The 24662-nt window shown below is 44.8% G+C and overlaps 3 protein-coding genes across 3 annotated transcripts in view; 1 reads left to right on the plus strand and 2 right to left on the minus strand.

The window, feature by feature from the left end:
- LOC138747065 (mitochondrial Rho GTPase 2-like) overlaps positions 1-4697 on the minus strand; it is a 47635-nt gene extending 42938 nt beyond the window's left edge. The window contains exon 1 of the mRNA XM_069905982.1: positions 4609-4697. The gene's annotated coding sequence lies outside the window, so the exon portion shown is untranslated. The remainder of the gene's footprint in view (positions 1-4608) is intronic.
- Positions 1-17123, minus strand: LOC138747068 (inactive serine/threonine-protein kinase 19-like). The gene is made up of 7 exons (XM_069905988.1): positions 16926-17123; positions 16262-16378; positions 11364-11509; positions 8394-8629; positions 6380-6477; positions 4609-4756; positions 1-1560 (listed from the first exon to the last, which is right to left on the minus strand). Exons 2-7 carry the CDS (start codon positions 16374-16376, stop codon positions 1515-1517), a joined length of 789 nt encoding a protein of 262 aa, XP_069762089.1. The 5' UTR covers positions 16377-16378; positions 16926-17123; the 3' UTR covers positions 1-1514.
- The window catches only part of dxo (decapping exoribonuclease), a 21266-nt gene continuing 13699 nt past the window's right edge, over positions 17096-24662 (plus strand). The window contains exons 1-4 of the mRNA XM_069905984.1: positions 17096-17552; positions 20718-21173; positions 22831-23057; positions 23817-24036. Of these exons, the coding sequence (XP_069762085.1) occupies positions 17197-17552; positions 20718-21173; positions 22831-23057; positions 23817-24036 (1259 nt within the window). The 5' untranslated portion in view covers positions 17096-17196. The remainder of the gene's footprint in view (positions 17553-20717; positions 21174-22830; positions 23058-23816; positions 24037-24662) is intronic.

Below are 24662 nucleotides of genomic sequence, written 5' to 3' on the forward strand. Positions count from 1 at the left end.
GAGTATTTTCAACACTTTATTTTTTTTTACTTCAGAATTACAGTAGAGGCAGTTTTCTTTTAACCTTTAAACATTTTCAAAGTTTGTTTACTAGTAAACATGGTTAATGATTTGTAATGGAGTTTTCCATCCTGCAATATTATAGGCTTTGGAGAGGTTATTGGTATCAGATTACTTCTACAATTAACTTCTGACTCACAACTCCACTGCCAGATTTAATTCCAACAGAATCATTGTTTGCAGATGATACAACAGTAGTTGGCCCTCATCACCAACAATGACTAGACCCTCAGCTTACTGAGAGGAGAGTGGGCGGCTTGTAAAATGATACAAAAACCCAGGTCTCCATGTGAGGAGACGGCCAATTAAAGGCCAAAGGAGATGACCGTGGTATAGTAGCTGCAAAGCATCCAACCTGATGCCAATACAGAGGATCATCAAAACAGCCAAGTTCACTGGGGTCTCCCTTTCCTCTATTGATGCCATTCACTAGCAGCATTGCTTAAATAGGGCTCAAGGAATTAGAGGATCGTCTCCGTCCATCACATAGGATCTATGACCCACTACCCACCAGGAAGGAGGTACAGGAGCATCATAATCAGGACGGCCAGGCTGGAGAATAGTTCCTTCCCGCAGGCTGCGAGATTGACCAACTGTACCCTGTAACCTCGAGGGTCTTATAAATGAAACAATTACAACTAAACCCCTGGTATCCAGCACCTATGGGGATTGGTAGATGCTGGATAAGTGACTTTTCCAGTTGCTTGAGATTCCACAATTAGTGAAGTAACGGGGAAGTTTAAACTTCTGTGCTTTTCACCCACTTATTTTCTGCAATTTTTTTTTCCAGTTGGATTCCAGCAGATAACAGGCATTTTATTGTATTCTGAAATTTTGTGTGGGGGACACTTTCATCTGGTTGTATATGTACAGCCATAAATTTGAACTTAAAAAAAGTTCTTGAATAGAAGGTCCTCTGGAAAATTAGCTGTCAAAGGGCTTCACACCCAATGTCCAATGGTACATGATGATAATAAAAGAAGCAGCAGGCTAATAGCAAAGACCCACCTGCTCCCCTCACCAAAAGAACACTCTGCAGGGATGGTCAAAGGCTGGGCCCCTCTCTGAGGGTCAGTCATATTACACAGGTCTTTCTAAGCTACACTATTCTAGCTCTGTCACAGGACATGTCCTGTCCATGTTGTTTTCTCCATTGATCAGTTTATTACATCAAAATTAGCAGATAATTAAAATGACTCAGTTGAATAAATTATAAAAAAAATTTAAAAGGAAACTAAATTAGATATACTTTGTATAAATAGATATTATTCCGGTTTCACTGATTTGGCAATTAAAGGCTGTAACGTTTAGTTCCTCCTTTGGTCTTTCATTTGACATTTCATGCCAGCATTCCCTCTTTCCAAAGAGTTTTCTGCACTTCTTCTGGGATTCGGATCATCCTTGCCAAGAACGCCTTCCCCTTAGGTTTGGTCAAATTGCAGCTTTACCAATGATCAGGTGCTGTTCAAGCGTAATAAAGTTCCACTGGTGGTTGGGATGCTGTTAATAAAATTACATGTACAGTTGCTGTGGGCTGCCAGAAGTTACACACGAGAGATAGAAATTCAATATTTCATCTTTCACCAAATGAACATTTAGAAAAAGGTAAGAGTTCTTTAAGAGTCCTGAGAAAAGGGTAGCAGAACAAAAAGACCCTTGAATTACAAACAGGAGTAGGCCATGTACTTCTCAAGCCTGCTCCACTGATCTAACTTGGCCTCAGCTCCACTTTCCATTCCCCATAATCCTGGCCCACTGGAAAAAGAATCTCAGGATTGCATGTGATGTTATACATGTTCTCTGACAATAAATCTGATCTTTGAACCAGAGTTCCCTGGTATGAGTATATTTATAGAAGCTGCAGGTTGGCTCATGGGAACCAGGTATTGGAGCTGGGATTCGAGAGGTCGCTGAAGGCAAGAAGGCTTCCTCATCGTGTCAGAGGTTTGGATCTGGAGCTCATGTTGCTGATGAACCAGGGAGTGCTGGAGGAGAAATGCACACACTCAGCTTCTCTGAAGGGACTCTCTTATTCTCCTCTTTCTCCTATTGGGGTGCCGGGCAATGCTCAGGGTTACTCATTATTTGCCTTATGTAGACAGAAGTACATCATGCATGTTACATTTTAAGGTATTATTACATGACAATAAAAGGAACCTTGGACCAAGATTCTAAACATTTCCCCATCTTAATCACATTCCATCTCTCCATTTTCACAACTCTCAGGGATGGAGAATTTCAAACAACTACAACCCCAAGAAATTTCACCTCGTCTATTTAATTGGATGACTGTCAGTTCTGAAACGAAACCCCAAAGGGGAAACGACACCTCACCAACTTGTATTGCAACAAGACCTTGACTCCAATCTGCTCAACCTTTCCTCAAATGAAACCTCCTCAATCCCCAGAGTTCACCCATCTCCCTCCTTAATTACAGAAACCAAACTCTGCACAATTACTCAAATATGGTCTAATAACTGCCTGTCCTCCCTGTGGGAGGACTTCTCTGCAATGCGCTCACTGCTAAACGGATAACTCAAATAGTCAGTGCTGTCGTGATGGACCAAATGGCCTCATCTGTGCTGTGCAGGGTCCAAATTTTTGAGTCTTCTCAGATCTCGGGCTCCCGATTGGCCTTGGCACTGAAGGGTTCCTGATCGTGTCGGAGGTTTGGATCTGGAGCTCGGGTTGCCAATGCGTCGAATAGGAGTCTGTGCGGCTGCAGAGGCTGTAGGAGCACTGGAGACGAATCCACGATACTCAGTGACGCTGAAGGGACTCTCTTTTGTTTCTCTCTCTTACTGTAAGGGGTGCTGGGCAACACGAATGGCAACTTTTAGTCTGCCTTACGACAGGCAGAAGGCAATTTTGTGTAACGTCTTATGTTCTGTATTATTACATGACAATAAAAAGATTTTGAATCTATTAATATACTTTTATATTAAGAGTAAAAGAATAGTAAGGGACAAAATTGGTCCCCTAAATCAGAGTGGTTGTCTACGTCTGGGACCTCAAGAGATGGGGAGTCCGTTTTTTTTTTGTATCAGTATTTACTCAAGAAACTGGCAGTGTTTAAGGAAGGAACAGAAACAAACACCAGTGGCATGGAACATAGAGATCATCATAGAGGTTAGGTGCTGTCTTGGCCCAGTATCCAAGCACAGAAAGCAACCAGGAGCAGATACCTTGGCAGCCCAGCCTGCGATGCTTAGCTACGTACAGTCGGATAATTGAGTGCAGATCAAGAAACAACCCCTGGTCTGTGTTCAAACACCAATCATCAATAACATTTAAGATCATCGCACAGAATTTTTCTATATTTGAAAAAGTCTTTTTAAAAAAATGACTAATTTTACTCAAACTTCCTCAAGCTAACCCCACTCAGCACACAAGCATTTTCAAATGAAGCAATGCTCCTGATGGGAGTGTGATCAAGACAAAGGACATCACCTGCATCCCTCAGCAACTTCTACGGGTGCACCACTGACAGCATCCTGTCAGGGCACATCACTGCTCGGGACGGAAACTGCTACGCCCAAGACTGCGGCTCAGGCCATCGCACCCCTCCCTTCCATCTACGGATTCTGTCTCCTACCTTGGAAAAGCAGCCCACATATTAAAAGATTCTACCCACCCCAGCCACACACTCTTCACCCCCTCGTCAAAAAGATTCACAAGGGTGAGACATGCACAACCAGATCCAAAGACACTGTCTTTCCTACCACTATCAGACTCGTGAATGAACCCCACAATAATAAAATTATATGCTATGCCTTTGCTCTGTACTATCTGATCTCTCTGTAACTCTGCATTTCTGATCCATGTTTTACTTTCTGTACAATATATGAGATGTCCAGCTGGACTGCACGCAAAACATCACATCACTGAATCTTGATAAGTTAGAATAAATTTGAACTTTGGAAATCAGAAAATGTAAAAACACAATGCTGGAGAAACTCAGCAGGTCAAACAATATATTGCAAAGATAAAGATACGTAACCAATATTTTGGGCTTAAGCCCTTCATCAAGGTATGAACAAAATGTAGGCAGGCTCCTGGTTTGGCTGCTTGTCTACATTTTGCTTGTACCTTGATGAAGGGCTCAAGCCTGAAACGTTGGGTTATTTATCTTTATCTCTGCTATATAAAGGACACTATTTGACCTGTTGAGTTTCTCCAGCGTTGCATTTTTAATTCAACCACGGTGTCTGCACACTTTCATGTTTTAAATCAGAAAATGTGCTCATTCAAAAATCAAATTCATGTCTGCAATGCAACACTATTCTTTAATGAGTCCTCATGAATGAAGTAACTTAGCAGTGATTCTCAGTATATATTGGCCATATTTTTAAGCTCTTCATGTTAACTGCAGAGAAACAATTCTATATTGTACATTATTTGGATATTTCCTCTGAATAATGCTGCATTGGAAAAATAATTAATGATATTAAAAACTCAGATATTCTGCTTAAATGCATGACCTCACTGAACTTCCCATAAAGAGTGGTGCACGGACTTGAGCAATGAGGGGTGTTGTTAAGACTTTACCATTTCACCATCTCTGCTCCAATAATATCATGGACATGATACTGGATCCCCATCTTCACTGCAGAGGTTACTTTCCGACTTTCTAGCTCAGACTGCAAGACCTCATTGTACTTTGTTTTCCGGATCATTCCAAGGAGAGTTTTACGACCTGCAGTATGCAAACAGAGGGGGCTAGTCATAAGCAATAAGTTTGTGACAACCAGTGGCCAAGAGCCTCTCAAATCAAATCAGCCCCCACACTCATGCAGTGTGCTTGGGGGCAGGCATGGGCATGTAATACACCACGTCAGGATACTGTGCTAAAACACTGAAGGGTAGAAGTGAGAGGGAACAGTGGCTTGGTGCCGAGACAACAACCTCTCCCTCAATTTCAGCAAGTCCGGAGAGATGCTCATAGACTTCTGGAAGAGGAGCAGTGGGGATTCAAGATAGCTTTGTTCCGAGGGACAAAAACCTCCAGTGATCTGTCCTGTCCACCCACATTGATGAAATGGTCAAGAAACATCACCATCATCCCTCTACAGGTGTATCACTGAAGGCATCCTGTCATGGTCCATTATCCCTCTACAGGTGTATCACTGAAGGCATCCTGTCATGGTCCATCATCCCTCTACAGGTGTATCACTGAAGGCATCCTGTCATGGTGCATCACTGCATGCAATAGGAACTGCAAGATACTGCAGAGAACGTGGCTCAGACCATCGCACACCACGCGCCCCCCTCCCCATCCATCCATCTACTCCATCAATAACTCCAGCTGCCTTGGTAAAACAGCCAATAATTTACCCCACCCTGGCAATCTCTTCACCATCCTCCCGTAAGGAAAATGATTCACCAGATTCAGACACTTTCCTGCTGTTATCAGTCTTCTGAATGAGCCTCTCTAGTACAACCATGTTGCCTGTGGTCTGTACCATCAGATATCTAACTTGTGTACTGCACCTTACTTACTGTATTATGTAAAGATGACCAGCTGGACTACTCGTAAACCCAACTGACAATAAACTTGAACTTGATGCGGTGCATAGATATAATAAAGTAGTAACTTTGGAATTATTTATCAATTTGTGAATGTGTTAAAATTTACTCATGATCCAATCTGGATTCATTCAGAATTCTTCATAGCATCAGGATGTATAAGGTGCTTCACAACCAATGAGGTAGATTGAAGGGTATCAAGCACATCCCCATAACAGTAATGCAACAGTTTTAATGAAGGTGCTCGAAAGATTAAACAAAAAGGGACCTGGACTGTGGGGGAGCTCTCCACCTCATAGAGCCACTCTGCATCTTTTCTGAGATCTCTTGCACACAACCAAGGCAACTGTTTAACCTCTGATTCCTCTGTCCTGCACTGGAAGTCTACGTTAACTGGAACTCTGTACAAAAGAGCTGGAGGAACTCAGCAGCTCACGCAGAACCCATGGAAAGCAATAGCAGTCATTGTTTCAGGCCTGAGCCCTTCATCTGGCCGGAACATCGACTGACTATTAGTTTCCATGTATGCTGCGTGCCCTGTCGAGTTCCTCCAGCTTTTTTATGCAGTGTTCCAGTTCTATAGCACTTGGGGAATTCTTGTGTGACCTACAGTAACTGGTCAGGTTTCTGGAAAGAGTCTTGAATTCACAAAAGTGAGAACACTGGTCACAGCTACATCATACTTCCATACACTGAAACATTATACAACCACAAAGTTGCCTGCAGCCTTCCAATTGTCTTCAACGTCATGCCTGTTGGATAATCCAACATAGTAGGTTGTGCCAGGGAGTACCTTTCACAAAATACTTCACAAATCGGCCAGCGCCTGGAATTGCAAGCCACCAGCTTCCAATGTCGCGTACTGTCAGGACTCCGGCATTGACCAGTTGCCTGTGCGGAAGAATCAGAATAGTTACAAAATGGAAGCAACCAAGTGTTTTAGTTGACAGAGCACCAAAGCAAAGAAAGAGTAACAAAGAAAGATGAGGTAAAGATAGGTGGAGGGGCAGTTAGTGTGAAAAAAATGGAGAGGCTGCAAAGAGATTTAGATTAGGAGATATGGGTAAAAAAAAGTGGCAAATGAAATACAATATTGGAAAGTGTATGGTCATGCACTTTGGTAGAAGGAATAAAATACCAAACTATTTGAATGGTGAGAAAATAAAAAAATCTAAGGTACGAAATGACTTGGGGGTTCTTCTGCAGGACACCCTAAAGCAGGGGTGGCCAATTTTTAAATTGTGACATACAGCACAATAACAGGCCATTTCCGCCCACGAGTCTATGCCACCCAATTAACCTACACCCCCTGGTATGTACTTGTGGGCCAAAATGGCCTGTTACCGTATTCTATGCCTAAATTAAAAATTAAAAGGTTGGCCACCCCTGCCCTAAAGGTAAACCTCCAGGAGGAATTAATGGTGAAGAAGGAGAATACAATGTTGGCATTCATTTCTTGAAGAATAGGATACAAGAGCGGGGATGTGATGTTGAGCTTATACTCACTTTGGGGTACAGTTTTGGGCCCATTCTTTAAGAAGGGATGTACTGGCATTGGCGAGGGTTCAGAGAAGATTCACAAGAAAGATTCCTTGGAGTTTAGAAGAATGAAGGGGATTGTCATAGAAGCATTTCAAATGTAGAAAGGCCTGGTCAGAATAGATGTGGCAAAGATGTTTCCCATTGGTAGGGGAGTTGAGAAGAGGGCACAAATTCAGGACTGAAGGGTGCCCATTTAAAACAGAGATGCAAAGAGTGGTGAGCCTCCAGAATATGCAACCACGAGTGGCTGTGGAAGCCATGTTGTTGGGTGTATTTAAGGCAGAGATTGAGAAAACATGAAGGCGGCAGGGAAGTGGGGCTGAGTGAAAGAATGGACTAGCTCATGATGGAATGGTGATGCTGACATGATGGGTCCAATGGCCTACTTCTCTTATATCTTATGAAACCGTCAACCAGTTAGACTAACATCATTCAATCCGATGATTCAGGCACCTGGAGAATCGCTCGATGGGACTGACTCAACAAGGATACATCATAGGAATCTGGGAGTATATGGTTATATAAAGGAGACCGGTAGACAGATACAGCAGTGGAAATCACAGAACAGAAAGCACCATTGAAAGTAACCAATGTTGTCCCAAGAGCTCTGGAAAAACGCTGCCACCTCCCAACTCACTCACTCAGTAAAAGTTGCTGTATCTCTAACAACCAAACATTCTCTTGTACATAACACATTAGTACAGGAATAACTGAAAAGATGCACATTGACAATGCAATTTCCTGTTGAAAATCTGGCAATGTTTAACAACCCATTTCACTTCGAAGGAAAAAGAGAACAGATTATCAAGATTAAACAATATTTGGAGCTGTGGCCTGCAAGTGACAAATCTGGTGTGGGAAGGTCCATGGAGGCTGGACTTTCTCTATTGGTGTAAACACTATTGGTCAAATTGACTCTTACACAAGACAGAACATCCACGATCCAAAAGGACCAGGCTTCCAGAGCACATGTGAAGGAAAAAGCAAGAGCTGGACCCACTTTGTCCTCTGCACTTGGGCATTTCTGGAGAGGTTGCACATCCCAAAGCACCTCATAGATAAGGGCTAGGAAAATAAAAATTGATGGACTTTTGAAAATTGAATCAAACCCAAAAGTTTGTTTTCCTTCCACCACTTAAGGTGCCAGTCACATTGAAAATGCACAACCTGGATGGTGGGAGAGGTTTGAATGGTTCTGCCCGACTCCTGTGGCCAGGAATCAAACTAGTTTAGCACTGTTAGCCAATGTTTTCCGGGGCACTCACGTTATTTCTTGGTCCCGAAATGAAAACTGCTTGAGCATTTGATCCTCAGTGAAGCCCACGTCCGTGCAGGAGTTCAGCACAGTCTCCAGAAACCTCTGCACTGTGGCCGCACTCTCCCTCATCGCTGTAGCAGCCAGAACTTTACTTCTGTAATCCTCACTAAACACAACTCCAAACACATCCATGTCAAATCCAAACTGGAAGATTCGAACAGCTCCCAGATCCTTCATCTCATTCTGACCAGGAGTGAAGACAAAGATTTTTCATTCTTTCTATTTTTCAGTCAAACTCCAAATTAGGTGGCAGATACCTTCTCAAAAAACAAACACCACGCAACCAAGGACATCTGTCTATGGAAATCCATGGGGTGGGGGGGCTTGGTAACAAGATTCATTAACCTTATTTCATAGTTGGAGTACAGAAGGATGAAAGGGACCTGATAGGAATACTTCAAATGCTGAAAGACCTGGACAGAGTAGGTGTGGCAAGGACATTACCCATGGTCAGGGAGTCAATGACAAGAGGGCACAACTTCAGGATAAAAGATGTCTATTTAAAACAGATGCAAAATCATTTCTTTGTCAGGGGGTCGTGAGTCTGTGGAACGTTGCCACAGGCAGCTGTGGAAGCAAGGTCATTGGGTGTATTTAAGACAGATATTTGATTAGTCAGGGTATAAAGGGTTATATGGAGAAAGCTGGGGAGTGGGGTTGAGTGGGAGGATGAATGAGCTCATGATTAGAGTGGCAGAGCAGACTTGATGGGTCTACTTCTGCTCTCATATCTTGTGATCTCATTAAAGAGAGTTATACACAATATAATGGAATTAACAGTGTTGGTCATACCTTTATTCATGACCGTGGTTAATGCAGAGAAATCACTGGCTGGGGAGAGTGGTGCAGACAAATGGAGAGGGGAAGAGAGAAGCCTCCATCAAAGCCAACAGGAGGTCAAGAGGTAGACTGGGAGATCTTGTCAAAGTCTGTCGACACACAGGGTGAATACTGCCGGTGCTCAGCAGTGACCCACTACTCAACACTGAGTAGATGCACCTCTTGCCCCGTAGCAGTCTTACAGGCAGCCTCTCCACAATGGACCTGGGCAATTTATTACTGAGAATTAAGCCAAGAGATCTGGAGCTCGGGTTGCTGACTATCTGAACAGGAGTCTTTGTGGCTGCAGAAGCGCTAGAGGCAAATCCACGGACACTCAGCGACTCTGAAGGGACTCTCTTTTGCATCTCTTTCTCTCTTACTATAAAAGTGCCAGGCAACACCACCATTGGTAACTCTTTGGCTGCTGCAAGGCAGGCAAAAGTTAAAGTATGTCATGTATGGCACATTTTTAATAGTATTATATGAACCTTGAACCAGAGAGTAAAAATTCACACCAGCAGATGTAAAGGCAGAGCTTGCACAAGGCTGCCAGCTTAGCAATAATCAGAACTAAAGCACGAAAGTCTGCAGATGCCATGAATGAGGTGAAAACGCTGGAGAAACTCAGCAGGTCAACAGTGTCCTTGATGTAGCAAAGATACATAACCAAGGTATGAGCAAAATGTAGGCAGGCGCCTGAAGAAAATGGTGGGAGGGAAGGAGCACAGACCCACAGGCAGGTGGATTATGGAGGGAGGGCATAGCAGCAAGCAGGGGAAGGAGGGATGAAGGGCTTAAACCCAAAATATTCATTATGTTATATAAAGTATGCTGCCGAGTTTCTCCAGCATTGGGTTTTTACAGGTTAGCAGTAAGGTCAGTAAAGCATCACTGTGCAACTATGTTTAATGCCACAGTGACCCACTATGACCAGTGTTCCTGCAAACACACTTGAGCACGAAGCAAAGCATCAGTGTAACCAGGTAAAAGTTGAAACATTGGTCACATTAAATAGTGTGGATACACAAATGTGAGAAATTCAAAACTATTTAACTGAGAGACTACCATTTTTCTACCCCTTCCTTTCTACCATTGCAGTTCTCCATATTTATTTACTGAGTACAAGCAGAAAGTCACAATTCTATAAAGACCATAAGATTGCATGAGGTCACCATGGGCAGCACGGGGGAGGCGTAGCAGTTAGTACAGCAATTGGGATTAGGGTTCGAATCCCTCACTGTCTGTAAAGAGCTTGTACATTCTCCCCATGTCTGCGTGAGTTTTCCTTGGGGGCTCTGGTTTCCTCCCATCCTCCAAAAAAAAATGTACCAGGGGTGTAGGTAGGTTAATTAGGCGGCATGGGCTCAGGGGCTGAAAGGGGCTGTTACTGTGCTTTATGTCCAAATATAAATTTTAAATTTAATTCCACACACATTTCACAGGCAGTGCTTGAATTTTATGTTCCATAAATAGGGGACTTTAACTGGTTGCCATGACAGCCCTATCCCCAAGGTTAAGTTTATGAGATATGTCAGAGGTAAAAAATTTTTTGAGGTTAGTGGGTGCCTGGAATACATTACCAGGGGTGGTGGTGGCTGGTACAATAGGGATTTTTAAAAGACAGGCACATGGATGCAAGTAAAATGGAGAGTTATGTTATGGGTGTGAGGGAAGGAGGGGTTAGATTGCCTTGAAGTAGGCTTACATAGGTCAGCACAACATGACAGGCCAAAGGGCCTGCAGTGCTGTATTATTCCATATTTTATATATGTTCTATACTAGACACTCTCAACAGGGGCCATTCAGCACCCCCCTGGGGGCCACAACATTTTTAAGGGAGGGGGGCAGGGACTAAAATCATATTTTAAACATAGTCAGAAGGAGCCAGAACTTCCCTGCTTCACAGGGAAGGGGCTCCATAAATTATGAGTAAAGTCCTAAGGTGGCCATTGCCAAAACAAAGTTAAGAATGGCTGTTCTAGACCATCTGATCTTCAGAGTAAATACAGAATTCAAATGGATGCAAATTGAATTAATTGAGCAACATACATGGTGATCAACATGTATACTCACACACACTTCAGTGACGACTTACAAGCTGACGATCAACCATGGTCTTGTCTTTAACAATGCTGTAGAGTTGATGCTTCAGGACAATAGGCGGAAGCGAATCGTCAAACAACTTGCGAGGAAACAAGGATGCCAGAAAAATCAGCGCAGATTTGGTGTCATTTGGCACACCTATGAAATTGCAAAGACAAAAAAATGACATTGTTGAGAGTTTACATACACAATTATGAAAGGCATGGACAAGATAGAGGTAGGCAGGTGGCTTCCATTGGTGGGGGAGGCCAGAACTAGGGGACATAGCCTCAAGATCCAGGGGAGTAGATTTAAGATGGAGATGAGGAGGAACTGCTTTTCCCAGAGGGCAGTGAATCTGTGGAATTCACTGCCTGTTGAAGTTGTGGAGGTGACCTCAGTAAATATATTTAAGTCAAGCTTGGATAGATTTTTTACATAATAGGAAAATTAAGGAATATGGGGAAAAGGCAGGTAGGTGGAGATGAGTCCATCATCAGATCAGCCATGATCATATTGAATGGTGGGGTAGGCTCGATGGGCCGGATGGCCTATTCCTGCTCTTATTTCTTATGTTCTCATGTTTTGCAAAAAAATATAATAATATGACTGAATCGATCTAATAGAAAGCAACATGCTTCACTCAGAATGCTGACCACCAAGAAAGGTTGTTTCCCCATGGTGAGAGTCCAGGAAAAGATTTCAGGATTGAAGGATGTCCACTTAGAACAGGGCATTTCTTCAGCCAGAGGGTGGAGAATCTGTTGCCACAGGCAGTTGTGGAGGCCAGGTCATAATACAGAGATTGATAGGTTCTTGATTAGACAGGGTATCAAAGGCTATGGGGAGAAAGCTGGGCAGTGGGGCTGAGTGGGGAAATGGATCAGCTCATCGGGGTGGAATCGATGGAACAAAAATAGGTTATTCAACCCATGTCTCTTATGAACTTCACGATTCAAGAAATTCAATTACTTTTCATGATTTTAATGTACAGGGGCATAACCAAATTATCTGGATATCAAGCTCAAGTCCACGTGGATTTGTGTAATTTAAAGTTTACTTGTCACATTATACCTGGTACAACCAGATGGGTTCTTCTGGGAGCAGTTTCACATTTTACAGTCAGATAAAATAGGACAAGATCACAATTAGAGCACAGATTTACTTCAAAAAAGGTCAATTAGCACCAAGCAAGGGCAGCATGAGCACTCCTGTGGGGTTCATTCAGGAGCCTGATGGCTGCAGGGGGAAAATCTGTCTTTATGTCTGTCACCCATTAGTGTTGGATCCAAGTTGTTTGCAATGTGGTAGGGCCTTTAGTATAGGTCTTTAACTGGATTTTCAGAACAATCAAAACCATTTCTGGTGCCAACATTCACATCACTCGAGTGGCTGCTCAGTTTATAATTTGCCTTGTGGGGTTTGATCTCCAAAGATTAAATCTAGCCACTGCCTGTACAAGTGACTAATGCAAGTTCACAAAAAGGAATTACTTTTCTACACATTTATCTAGCCCAGGGTGGCCAACCTTTTAATTTAGACATACAGCACGGTAAGAGGCCACAAATCCTTCCCACCCTAGTAACCAACAACCCCAGTAGTTGTCGTGGGCCGAAATGGCCTGTTACTGTGCTGTATGTCTAAATTAAAAATTAAGATGTTGGCCATCCCGAATTCAAGCCCCTTCAATGCAAAGGAGAGTTCTCAAACAAAAACATTTATTAAGGCTTGGAGAGGGTAAAGAAGGTGGGGGGTGGATTTAAACAATGGAATTCCAGCTGAAAATAGAGCCTTTTCTAAGACATTTTTGGAACAAGGACATAGCTGGGAATTCCAATTTTAAATGTCCATCCTGAACTGAGGTGTAGACCCTAAGACATGGAGCAGAAATAGGCTATCCAGCTCATTGAGGTATTACATGAATGGGGTTAAAATCGAGGAGTCACATGATGGAGTAGTGGCCGGACGGTGAACTCCAGCCCTCTCCAGAAAAGTCGGGAAAAACAAGAGAAAACACAAAGGCACAGAAATAAAAGTTACAGAAAAGTGAGTATAAAGGTGGAAAGAAGATGGCGACAAAAAAAGAAAAGTCGAAAGCAACGGTAAGAAGAGAGGAAGAGAAGACAAAGGAGGAAAAAGGTGAAGGCCTTACCTGTCCGAAGAGGCCCGCTGCGGAGAGAGAAACCCGCTCCCTCAGGTCGGTAAATAATGGACTACAAAAATGGCTCGCAGAGCCGAGCAAAAGTGTGCAACCGCGCATGCGCGAAACTTCGCGCATGCGCGATGCGAATGAAAAAAAACACACCGACGGGAGGGGGGACCAGCTGGGGAGTCGATCTCCACAGCCGGCAACGACAGCTGCAGAACACCTGCAGCAAGAAGAGACCACAGAAGACAATAGAAACAAGAAAGAAGAGGAGGAAAGGGCAACAAAGAAACAACAGATGGTCAACCCAGAGGAAGAGGAAGAGGAAGAGTATGGTGAAATAGAAGAAGAAAAGATAGGCAAGGTAAAGGATATACTTGCTCTTATTAAAGGATACATGGAGTCATTTAAAGAATGGCAAACACAGGAATTTAAGGATTTAAGAAAAAGAATAAACAACACAGAAGAGAAAATAAATAAAATGGAGATGACCTTAACAGAAATGGGAAAGAAAATGGACAAGATGGAAGAGCGGGCAGTAGCAGCAGAAATGGAGGTAGAAGACTTAAAAAAGAAATTGGAGAAATCTAATAAAAAAACTAAAGAGACACAAGAACTACTAGCTCAAAAAATAGATACAATGGAAAACCATAACAGAAGAAATAACATAAAGATAGTGGGCCTTAAGGAAGATGAAGAAGGCAAGAATATGAGGGAGTTTATAAAAGAGTGGATCCCTAAGACCCTAGGATGTCCAGAACTACAGCATGAAATGGAAATAGAAAGGGCACATAGAGTATTGGCCTCTAAACCACAACCACAACAAAAACCAAGATCTATTGTAGTAAAATTCCTAAGATATACTACAAGAGAAAAGGTACTGGACAAGACAATGGAAAAAGTAAGAGAGGGCAACAAACCACTGGAGTATAAAGGGCAAAAAATCTTCATTTATCCAGATATAAGTTTTGAACTCCTAAAGAAGAGAAAAGAGTTCAATACAGCAAAGGCGATTTTATGGAAGAAAAGGTATAAATTTATACTAAAGCATCCAGCGGTATTGAAAATATTTATTCCAGGACAACAAAACAGACTATTCTCGGATCCAGAAGAAGCACGAAAATTTGCAGAACAATTACAAAAATAGACTGAGGGAGGAAGACGGGTAATGAGAGTTAAAATGATCACGACTGATATGTATGTGGGTAAAGACAAAAATAGACTGAGGGATGAAGACGGGTAATGAGAGTAAAAATGATCACGATTGATATGTATGCAGGTAAAGAGGTATAAGAGTGAATAGAGACAATGAGCATACATGAATGTATCTGTACTTAGAGGAAAATATAGATAGTATAGACAAGAATTAATAAGGGAAGGTAATGGAATAGAGAGAATAAGGAGGGAATTAAAAGAGGGACCTTTGTGACATATGAAAAGTGAAATCTTTTCTGGGGGAGGCGGGGTGGGGGGAAATAGCGGTCACTGCAAAATCAGTTGACGCTTGCGAGTGGATTCGCAAATCCAAATGGAGAGGGGAGATGTGGTTGTCCGACAAGGGATAAAGGACAACTCAGGAGGTGAAGGGGAGATTGGGGATAAATAAGATAGAAATAGGAGAATAAGGAAAATGTTAGATGTTGTAGGAATGTTGTCTTATAAAGAGTTGAAAATAAGAAAACAGAAATGGAAAAGGAGGAAAGGTAATGATGGAAAAACGGAAAGAGAAGATAAACAAAATATAAAAGGGCTACGCTGAACTATATGTCTTTAAATATTAATGGAATACATAACCAAATTAAAAGGAAGAAACTACCAAATTTAAATGAATAAATGTATTCCATTAGAAAAAATAACATATTGGTTAAGAAATAATATTGAAATATTCGAACAAGTATAGGAGCCTTACATTAAATACAATAGCGAAAACCTACCGGGGACAAACATTACCTAAGTTGATGGAAGGAGAAGGAAAGAAAAGAATGGACTCAGTAGAATTTCTGGTGTAATTTTGTTGAATGACAACATTGTCTGACTGGCTTAATGCAACCTAGATTGTATACCTAAAATGGATGAGAGGGGGGGGTGGGGGGGTGGTTTGGGAGGAAAGGGGAGGGGAGAAAAAGTCACTGTATATGTGTGAAAAAGAAATAGTGTATATCATGGCTAATGTGATTTATGGTGTGAAAAATAAAAAAATTAAAAAAAAAAAAAATGGGGTTAAAATCACATTATTTTTTTTTTGGACATTCAGCACAGTAGCAGGCTCTTCCTGTCCATGAGCTCGTGCTGCCCAATTACACCTAATTGACCTACAACTCCCAGTATGTTTTGAAGGGGAGAGGGAAACCAGAGCACAGGAAGAACATACAAACTCCCTACAGACAGTGTGGGATTCAAACGCTGATCACTGGCACTGTTACAGCATTGTGCTAACCACTTTACTAACCGTTCTGCAACACAGCAAATCCATTTTGCACCTCAACACAGTTGGGCTTTAAGCCACACTCCAGTATTTTCAAAGTTGTCATCATTGAGATTAGTTATTGTTTATTTCAGTTTTACTTCATGACCCAAATTTAAATTTATCCGCTGTGTAAAGGAGTGCATTCACATCATCAAATTGAGGCCCCCTGATGACAGTCCTCTAACTTAACTTCCCCTATTATGGTCAAAGATGACCAACATTGAATGAGTGCAAGGATTTAGAAAATTGCAGAGGCAGAGGGGTAAAACTATAGAAGGAATTGAAAAAAGAGGCTTACCTTCACTCTTTTCTGTTTCTTTATTATCCAATGAATTAAATACATTTGTGGATCCTAACTTTCTCCTCTTAACCTGCCAGAAAATGTCTGGTATCTGGTTTCTTTTCCTGTTCATTTCTGTAACAAAAAAAAATATTGGCAATTGGAACACCACATTGTCATCTCATCCAGGGGGAAAAAAAATCATGCTGATGATGTAGACCCATGAGAGCAGGAAACGGAGACATAGTACTGTTCCACTGAATCCAGCTGCCCTGTTAAAGGAGCAGATGATATCTTTTAAATTAAAATCCTATAACTGCAGGGACTGTGCCAAGATGGTGACGCCTGAGTTCAGCAGTGGCCATGAGGGGCTGCAGACTCTCTCCCTCCCCCCGACCCATGGCCCGAGTCTATGCAGCCCCCCCCCCCTCATGGCCCATCTATGCAGCCCCCCTTCCTCCCCCCTCCCATGGCCCATCTATGCAGCCCCCCTCCCTCCCCCCTCCCATGGCCCGAGTCGATGCACCCCCCCCCCCGGGTCAGTTCAGCCAGATTAGGGTGGCCAGGCGACGGGATCTTCACACTCAGGCCCCCTGGGGGGGCGTGGAGCAACGTTGACGGATAGTCGCCGCCCGGGACCTAAGCTCCCTCCTTCCCTCCTTCCCTCCCCACCGAGACCTACCTCGCTCGGCCGCCGCACCGAGTGACGCACTCGCTCGCACCGCGGCAGCTGACGTAAACTCTCCGTGGCGCCCGACGCATAGGGATGACGTTGACCGGTGTCTTCAAACAGGGCCGCGAAGTCCGACAGACAGAATTGAGTCATTAGCGTCGAGGTACATCACAAATGAGCTTTAATCGCGGAGTGGGCACCTGTTCACCCTCCCCCCCCGTGACTCAACTATGTATAGAGCACGGGCTCTTTGTTTTAGGTTGGATAATGTGTCATTAGAATGTTCTCGAATCAATTTACCGCCTGTTGTGGACGCTCTGTCCAGACGGATGTTGGGGACGGACCGGTTTCCGGTATCGCCCCGCTCTGGCTCTGGGCCCAGAGTCGCTGCCGTCGTTTGGTCACCTACGCGATAGCAAAGGTCCGGCGTATTGAAAGGGGCCCGGGTATTTCTGTGAGAGAAGGTGGGCGTCGAGCGTTACCTGAGACCGCCATCTGTGCTCAGGCGGGAGTCAAACCTGAGGCAACAGGTAGTCCGTTCACAAGATCCTTCCGGCTCGGGAATTGGAGAAGGTGCCCCGTTCCAGGAGGGGTGGGAAAGAGTGAGGGGCATCACTGGCACCAAGGCACTCTGAGGTAAGGTGGTAAAGTTGAGGGGTTCGCTTAGGGTGCACTTCCAACTTCCCAAGGCGCCCCTTGGCAGGGCCAGGCAGCCACGCTGGGCGCCCCTTGGCAGGGCCAGGCAGCCACGCTGGGCGCCCCTTGGCAGGGCCAGGCAGCCACGCTGGGCGCCCCTTGGCAGGGCCAGGCAGCCACGCTGGGCGCCCCTTGGCAGGGCCAGGCAGCCACGCTGGGCGCCCCTTGGCAGGGCCAGGCAGCCACGCTGGGCGCCCCTTGGCAGGGCCAGGCAGCCACGCTGGGCGCCCCTTGGCAGGGCCAGGCAGCCACGCTGGGCGCCCCTTGGCAGGGCCAGGCAGCCACGCTGGGCGCCCCTTGGCAGGGCCAGGCAGCCACGCTGGGCGCCCCTTGGCAGGGCCAGGCAGCCACGCTGGGCGCCCCTTGGCAGGGCCAGGCAGCCACGCTGGGCGCCCCTTGGCAGGGCCAGGCAGCCACGCTGGGCGCCCCTTGGCAGGGCCAGGCAGCCACGCTGGGCGCCCCTTGGCAGGGCCAGGCAGCCACGCTGGGCGCCCCTTGGCAGGGCCAGGCAGCCACGCTGGGCGCCCCTTGGCAGGGCCAGGCAGCCACGCTGGGCGCCCCTTGGCAGGGCCAGGCAGCCACGCTGGGCGCCCCTTGGCAGGGCCAGGCAGCCACGCTGGGCGCCCCTTGGCAGGGCCAGGCAGCCATTGACTGCACTGGGCACTAGGTGGCCATTTCCAAATGTCCAAAATGGAGGACACGTTGGCAGAGGTCCCTCTGAGGTGTACGTGTGTGCACGCGCGCAATGGAAATCGTGTGTGCACATGCAGGCACGTGTTTCTTTCCACTCACATACCACTTTAAGTAATCCCAATGCTATTGGTGCTCTGTGATTAGTAAGGGATTGCTTAAGGTGGTATGTGAGTGGGAAGGGAAGGTTGGGAAGCACTGCTCTCGACCCAATTGTTACTGAAATATTTTGCTTGACAAATTGTCATTGGCCCATTTCCTTTGGAGTTGTGAAACTGTGCACATAACAAGTCAATTAGGTACAATTAAAACAGTGGTTTTAACCAATCCCTTACTAATCACAGAGCACCTAAGGCATAGGAAATGCTTTTGCAATAACTGTAATAACATTTATGTGGTTATGACTTAGAATGCAGTTAACAACTCTGTAAGCAGCCCCTATCCAGCTGGTTTGAGACATTTGATAGCAACTTTTGCTCTTTTGGAAAGAAGCTCTCTGGACAAGTGAGACAGCTGGACAGCCAGTTTTAAAAGACAGCAGAACACTTGGGATGTGATAATCCATTCAATGAGTTCCTCATTTCCAATTAGTAAAGACAGAGAGAGAATTCCAGTATTATGGTCATTAAGACAAGATCCAAATATCAGGCTGTGGGTGCACAAGAGGAAACCTGGCCGCACATGCTGAAATTAACAGGTAAGTGCCCTTTCTCCTCCTTGATTTGCCCTCCATTTGGGGGTATAGGCCTACACCCCTAAATGGAGGACAAATTAATGTCTGACTCACAGTGGTGCTGGACAGAGGGCTTAAATGCTGGACTGTTCACCCTAGATGTCCAGATGTCTGGCCACTTAAGGTTTGCCTGCCTTCAGCAGTGCAAACACCGAGTACCGCAGCAGGAGGCAGGCTGCTGACTATGTTGCCAGGTGGGTCATTGGGACTAGCAGAATATTGGTTAGCGCACAATATAGAAGGGCCAAATAGCCTGTTTCTCTGTAGGTTCTGATTCCTGTACTTAGACTGAGCCTGTAGCAGTGGACCTCAGCTGAGGGTGGGGAGCCCATGAGCTCTCTGACTGGATTAAGATCACACTTTTCAGCTGCACATTCCATTGCTGAATCACTTCATAAACTCTGTTCCCTTATCATGAAAACCATTAGAGAGCTTGGTGAAACCACACTGGCCATCAACAGGTGACAAGAGTTTTGAGTCTTCCATTTCAAATGACTTGTTCCACCAGCCTCTCTAGACCGTTTCAGAAACTTATGACATCCAACGTGAATAAAACTGAGCGAGTATCCCTGAACTGAACCAAGACTCTAAACTCTTTTAGAGCCTATATAATCTGAGGTGTTGTTCCTCAAAGTTGGACAAAAAAAATGAGAAGATATTCAGAATCTTTTTCCCGGGTAAAAATGGAAAATGCTACAGGACGTGCATTTAAAGTGAGAGGGAGAAAGTTTAAAGAACTGAGTTTTTAATCACCATGAAAGTAAAAACACAATGCTGGAGAAACTCAGCAGTTATGGACAAAATGTGGGCATTTTTGTGTGGGTACCTGTCCACTTTTTGTCCATACCTTGATAAAAGGCTCAAGGCCAGAATGTTGGTTAAGTATCTTTATCTTTGCTGTATAAAGGACAAAATACAGTGGAAAAACTTTGCTTTCCATCCAGGTAAGTCAATCTATATTCACATACTACACTACAAAATAAAACATAGCTGCAGAATAGCAGAGAAAAGGTTCAGTTAATGTTCAGCCAGCATCATTGTGCAAATGGGAGGTCCGTTCAATGGCTTGAGAACAGCGGGGAAGAAACTGTCGTTGAATTTGGTGTTTTCATGCATGTGTATCTTCTGCCCTGTAGTTTTTTTTTTTACACAGATTGATGGGTGCCTGGAGTAGGCTGCCAAAACTCGTGGTGGTGACAGTAGCATTTGAGAGTCTTTTAGACAGACATGAATGTGCAGGGGATACAGGGATATAGATCATGTGCTGGCAGAAGAGATTTGGTTTAATTTGGCAGGATTTTCAACGCAGACCTTGTGGGCCGAAGGGCCTGTTCCTGTGCTGCTGGTTTATGTTCTATGTTTTTATTAAAAAACCTTTAAAAATTCATGTCCTGTTTGTGGACCAGAACATTGATGATTACTGTCACTGAAACTGTTCATACCAAACCTCCATGACTCAACTACTTATTTAACAATAATAGTTATTTATTTTAATATTTGTATACAAGTACTGTGTGTGTCTGTCGATATCTCTCTCTTTTTGTCTCTGTGTGTGTCTCTCTATCGTTTGTGTTAATTCTGTATGTGTGTTTGCAGCGTGTTGCAAAGAGGACTGTACTTGTATAATTGGATGAACTTGATCTGAATATTTCTTTTTGTTGGTGTGTTGTTTGACCAGGAAGTGAGAGGATGGAGAAGCACTTTGATCGCAGTGGGCAGCCACTCAGGAGATGCTTTAGACAGAGGGAAGATGATGTTCAGGAATGTCCGAGGAAATTCCAGCTGCTGGGCACAGGTTTGGCACACCAGACCACAGGGGACAAGTGTGCATGTGTCCTCTCCGTGTTCCCGGACCTGTACGACCTGAAGTTTCCTGACTACAGGCAGCCGGTAGAAATAGGCTGCTTCTCGCTGGACTCTCACCGCTGCCTGTTTAACGACAACAGACAGCTGAGGTACTGCAACATTCCCTCCAACAAGAAGCTAAATTTTGACCTGCGAGATGGATTTAAAGACCGCTACATAAAGAGGAACGATGATGTTAAGGAGAAACTGGACAACATCCTGAGGTGGATTTTACTAAACAAACACAAGTTCCTGATGCCAACTGGTGATGAGAGGTCCCCTGTCATGACAAAGTAAGTTCATGGAATGGTTACACCAGGGAAGATGGTGACACCCAAGAACTTAAATTTGCTCCCCTTCTCCACCTCTGATTTCCCCCAGTGGATTAAAAACCTCTGGCTTTCCCTTCCTGAAATCAACAATCAGCTCCTTGCTTTTGGTGACATTAAGTGCGAGGTTGTTGTTGCACCATTCAGCCAAGTTTTCAGTCTCCCTCCTGTACACTGACTCATCCCCTTCCTTTATACAACCCACTACCGTGGTATCGTCAGCAAATTTGTAGATGGTGTTGTTTTCATACTGAGGCACACAGTCCTATGAGTGGAGGAGGGGGGTAAGAACACAGCCCTGTGGTGCTCCAGTGTTGAAAGAGATTGTGGAAGAGATGTTCTTGCCCATGCTCAATGATTATGGTCTAGAGGTGAGGAATTCAGTTTCACAGTGGGGTGTTGGGGCCCTGGTCTGGGAGTTTGCTGATCAGTTTTGAGATGGTGGTGTTAAATATCGAACTGTAGTTGATAATGATTATTCTGAACAGCAGGCTGCAATGATGAGGGAATCCTGTAGGAGGAAGTGGGGAAGGTGAGGGACATGTCTGATCATGTAGGCTCCCTCCTGTGGGTACTGCAGCCTATTTACCAGTACCAATGAGCATGTTGCACAGCCTGTGGTGGGGGGGGGTGTGGAGGCAAAAATTCTCTCATGGTTGGTCCAGCACCAAAGCACTGCCTGCAAGGGTCCAAGTGCTGGTCAATGGGATTTACACAAAGGCTCAGAGAATCCACTCTGACCATATGAAAATCCTGACGGTTCAGCACCCAGCTCACCGGTCACATTTACCAAACTCCTGACGTGGCAGGGTTCTACTTCCCACTCCCATTTAGTTTATCAGGTGCCTGGACCCATTATGGTCTCGTGGCCCTGGTCAGCTCTTCACTCCAACAATGACAACTTTAAGAGGTGGTGCTTCAAGAAACCACCCTCTATCCTCAAGGCCCCCACCACCCAGGCCATGTCCTCCTCACTCTGCTACCATCAGGAAGGAGGTACAGGGGCCTGAAGACGAGGACCTAATGGGATAGAAACTGCTTCTTCCCCTCCACCATCAGATTCCTGAACGGACAATGAACCACAGACACAGCCTCACTTTATTCTCTTTTTTACATCAATTATTTATTTTTAAATAGTGTTATTTATGGAAATGTAAAGCACAATACTGCTGCTGGAGAACAACAAATCATGTGACCCACATTCATGCAACAAACCTGATTCTGACTGACCAGAGGCATTGGAGCACAAGGCACAGGAGCAGAGGTCGGCCACCTTGCCCCTGGGTCTGTTCTGCCGTTTAACAGGAACACGGCTGATGTGGCCATGGATTCAGCTCCACTTACCCGCTTTTTCCTCATACCCTTAATTTCCCGATGATGCTAAATTCTATCCCTCTGTAGCTTGTATATATTTTGAGTAAGGCAGCCTCTACTGCTTCCTTTGGCAGAATTCCATATTTACCACTCCTAGCCAAGGCTCCACTTTGTGGGAGTCCAAGTGTGTGTGTGGATCTGTGTGTTCTTGTCTGTCTGCATATGCTTGATATTGTGTGGGCCAGTGTGTGTGTGAGAGTGTGCATGCCTGTTTGTATTTTCTGCAATTGTCCCTTTTTCTTTGCAGTCAGCTGCACACACATTTCATCACATGGAGAGGACACCTGACAAAAATTCTTACCACCCCTTACGAGAACAGGGATGGCTGGATGATGGCTGTGACGCTGTTTAATGGAACCTATTACATGAGTGAGGTGGAGACTGAGAAAGCCAGATGCCAGCGAGAGCAGCGGACTGAACAGCAGGAAGAACTGATGTATGGAGGATACAAGTTTGAGCAGTACTTGTGTGCAGGTCAGAGACTCATGCAAACACTCACTGCCTTTGGTCAGACCCAAGTTCAGGCCAAAGCATTCAATCAGCAAAAACTAGTTAAGAAAACTTTGCCCAGTGGCTCTGCCGATGGAGCTACTGCCTGTGAGATCCGGCTTCAGTCCTGACCTCTTGTGCTTTTTTTCGGAGTTTGCACATTCTTCCTGTAACCACATGGGCTTCCCCCCCTCCCCCATGTCATCTCGTTAAATGAGAAGGTCTGCAGATGCTGGGGTCTAGCAATTAGTTTTTTTGTTTGATACAGGCCACTGAATGCAATTTCTCTCAACCTGGGTAATGTTTCAACCTCCCCTGGAGTTGGGGGTGTAAATAATGAAGTCTGAGTCCCTACCCCAGTAGGGGGAAAGTTCATTGATGCCTGCTGTGGTCAAATTCCTGGCATCCCACCCTCTGTGGCTGTACACAGGAGGGACAGCACGGTTAGCGCAATGCTATTGCGGCGCCAGCGACCCAGGTTTGAATCACACTGCCTGTCAGGAGTTTGTACATTCTCCCCATGTCCTGGATGTTCCAGTTTCATCCCACCCTCCAAAACTGGATGGGGTTTGTAGGTTAATTTGGGTGAAATTGGGTGGCCTGAGTTTAAATGGCTGGAATCCGCTTCTACTGTGCTATAAATAAACTTTTAGAAATATTTAAAGAACAGCTTTAAAACAACAGACAGCTGCCCAGAGAAGAGGAAGGTGGAAATTTGGTTAATATTCACACCGTTTCTTTCAGACAAACCAGACGGGAGCCCAGACCCGGCCGGGGTGGTAAATACCAATGAAGCATTCTGTTGTGTGGTGCGGACACAGCTGAACACTCACTCTCTTGTGTTTTCTGGCGAGGTGGACTGCAAAGACAGTTCCGACCCAAAGTTAAAGGCCCCGCAGTGTTACCTGGAGCTAAAGACCAGCCGGGAAATCTACAGTCCAAACCAGCAAAGGAACTTCCTTAGGTTGGTAAAAGCAAAGATGAATTCATGTGGTTGTAAATGTCAATCCAAGTCAGCCCCTGTCCACTCAGCGAGAGGTGCCACAGTTGGTGTAGCAGTTAGTGTGACACTAATACAGCACCAGCAACTGGGGTTCGAATCCCGCACTGTCCGTAAGGAGTTAGTATGTTCTCCCTCTGTGTGGATTTCACCCAGGGGGTCTAGTTTCCTCCCACCCTCCAAAATGTACTGGAGTTATAGGTTGATATACTGTAGTGTAATTTGGCGGTTTGTGTTTAAATGGTTGGAATCAGCTTCTACCGTGTTGAAAATAAAATATAAATTAAAGAGAAGCAAAAGAGGGTCATCTCAGAGACACTGACTGTCCGTGGATTCGCCTCCACCACTCCTGTGGCTTCTGCAACCACACAAAACTTCAGTTCAGTTCACACATTGCCAACCCGTCCAGATTCAAACCTCCAACATGATGGTCATGATGTTACAAATTATGTCTGTTAGATGATGAACCCCAACTGGAAAACGTAATGTTTGCTTACTGTTTGGCTGTGGGATGTTAAGGACAGCAAAAGCAATAAGGCCAAAAGACTTGGGAGCAGAAATAGGCCATTCAGCCCATTGAGTCTGCCCTG

Source organism: Narcine bancroftii, chromosome 12 (assembly GCF_036971445.1).
Source record: "Narcine bancroftii isolate sNarBan1 chromosome 12, sNarBan1.hap1, whole genome shotgun sequence".
Lineage (NCBI taxonomy): Eukaryota > Metazoa > Chordata > Chondrichthyes > Torpediniformes > Narcinidae > Narcine > Narcine bancroftii.

Excerpts from the sequence above, each read along its gene's own strand:
- LOC138747068 (XM_069905988.1), bottom strand. The coding sequence starts at position 16,376 with ATGAACAGGAAAAGAAACCAGATACCAGACATTTTCTGGCAGGTTAAG. Across the intron at positions 4,757-6,379 it reads TGTGAAGTATTTTGTGAAAG|GTCGTAAAACTCTCCTTGGA; the intron begins GTACTCCCTGGC and ends TGCATACTGCAG. Across the intron at positions 1,561-4,608 it reads GGAGCAGAGATGGTGAAATG|CATCCCAACCACCAGTGGAA; the intron begins GTAAAGTCTTAA and ends TTTTATTAACAG.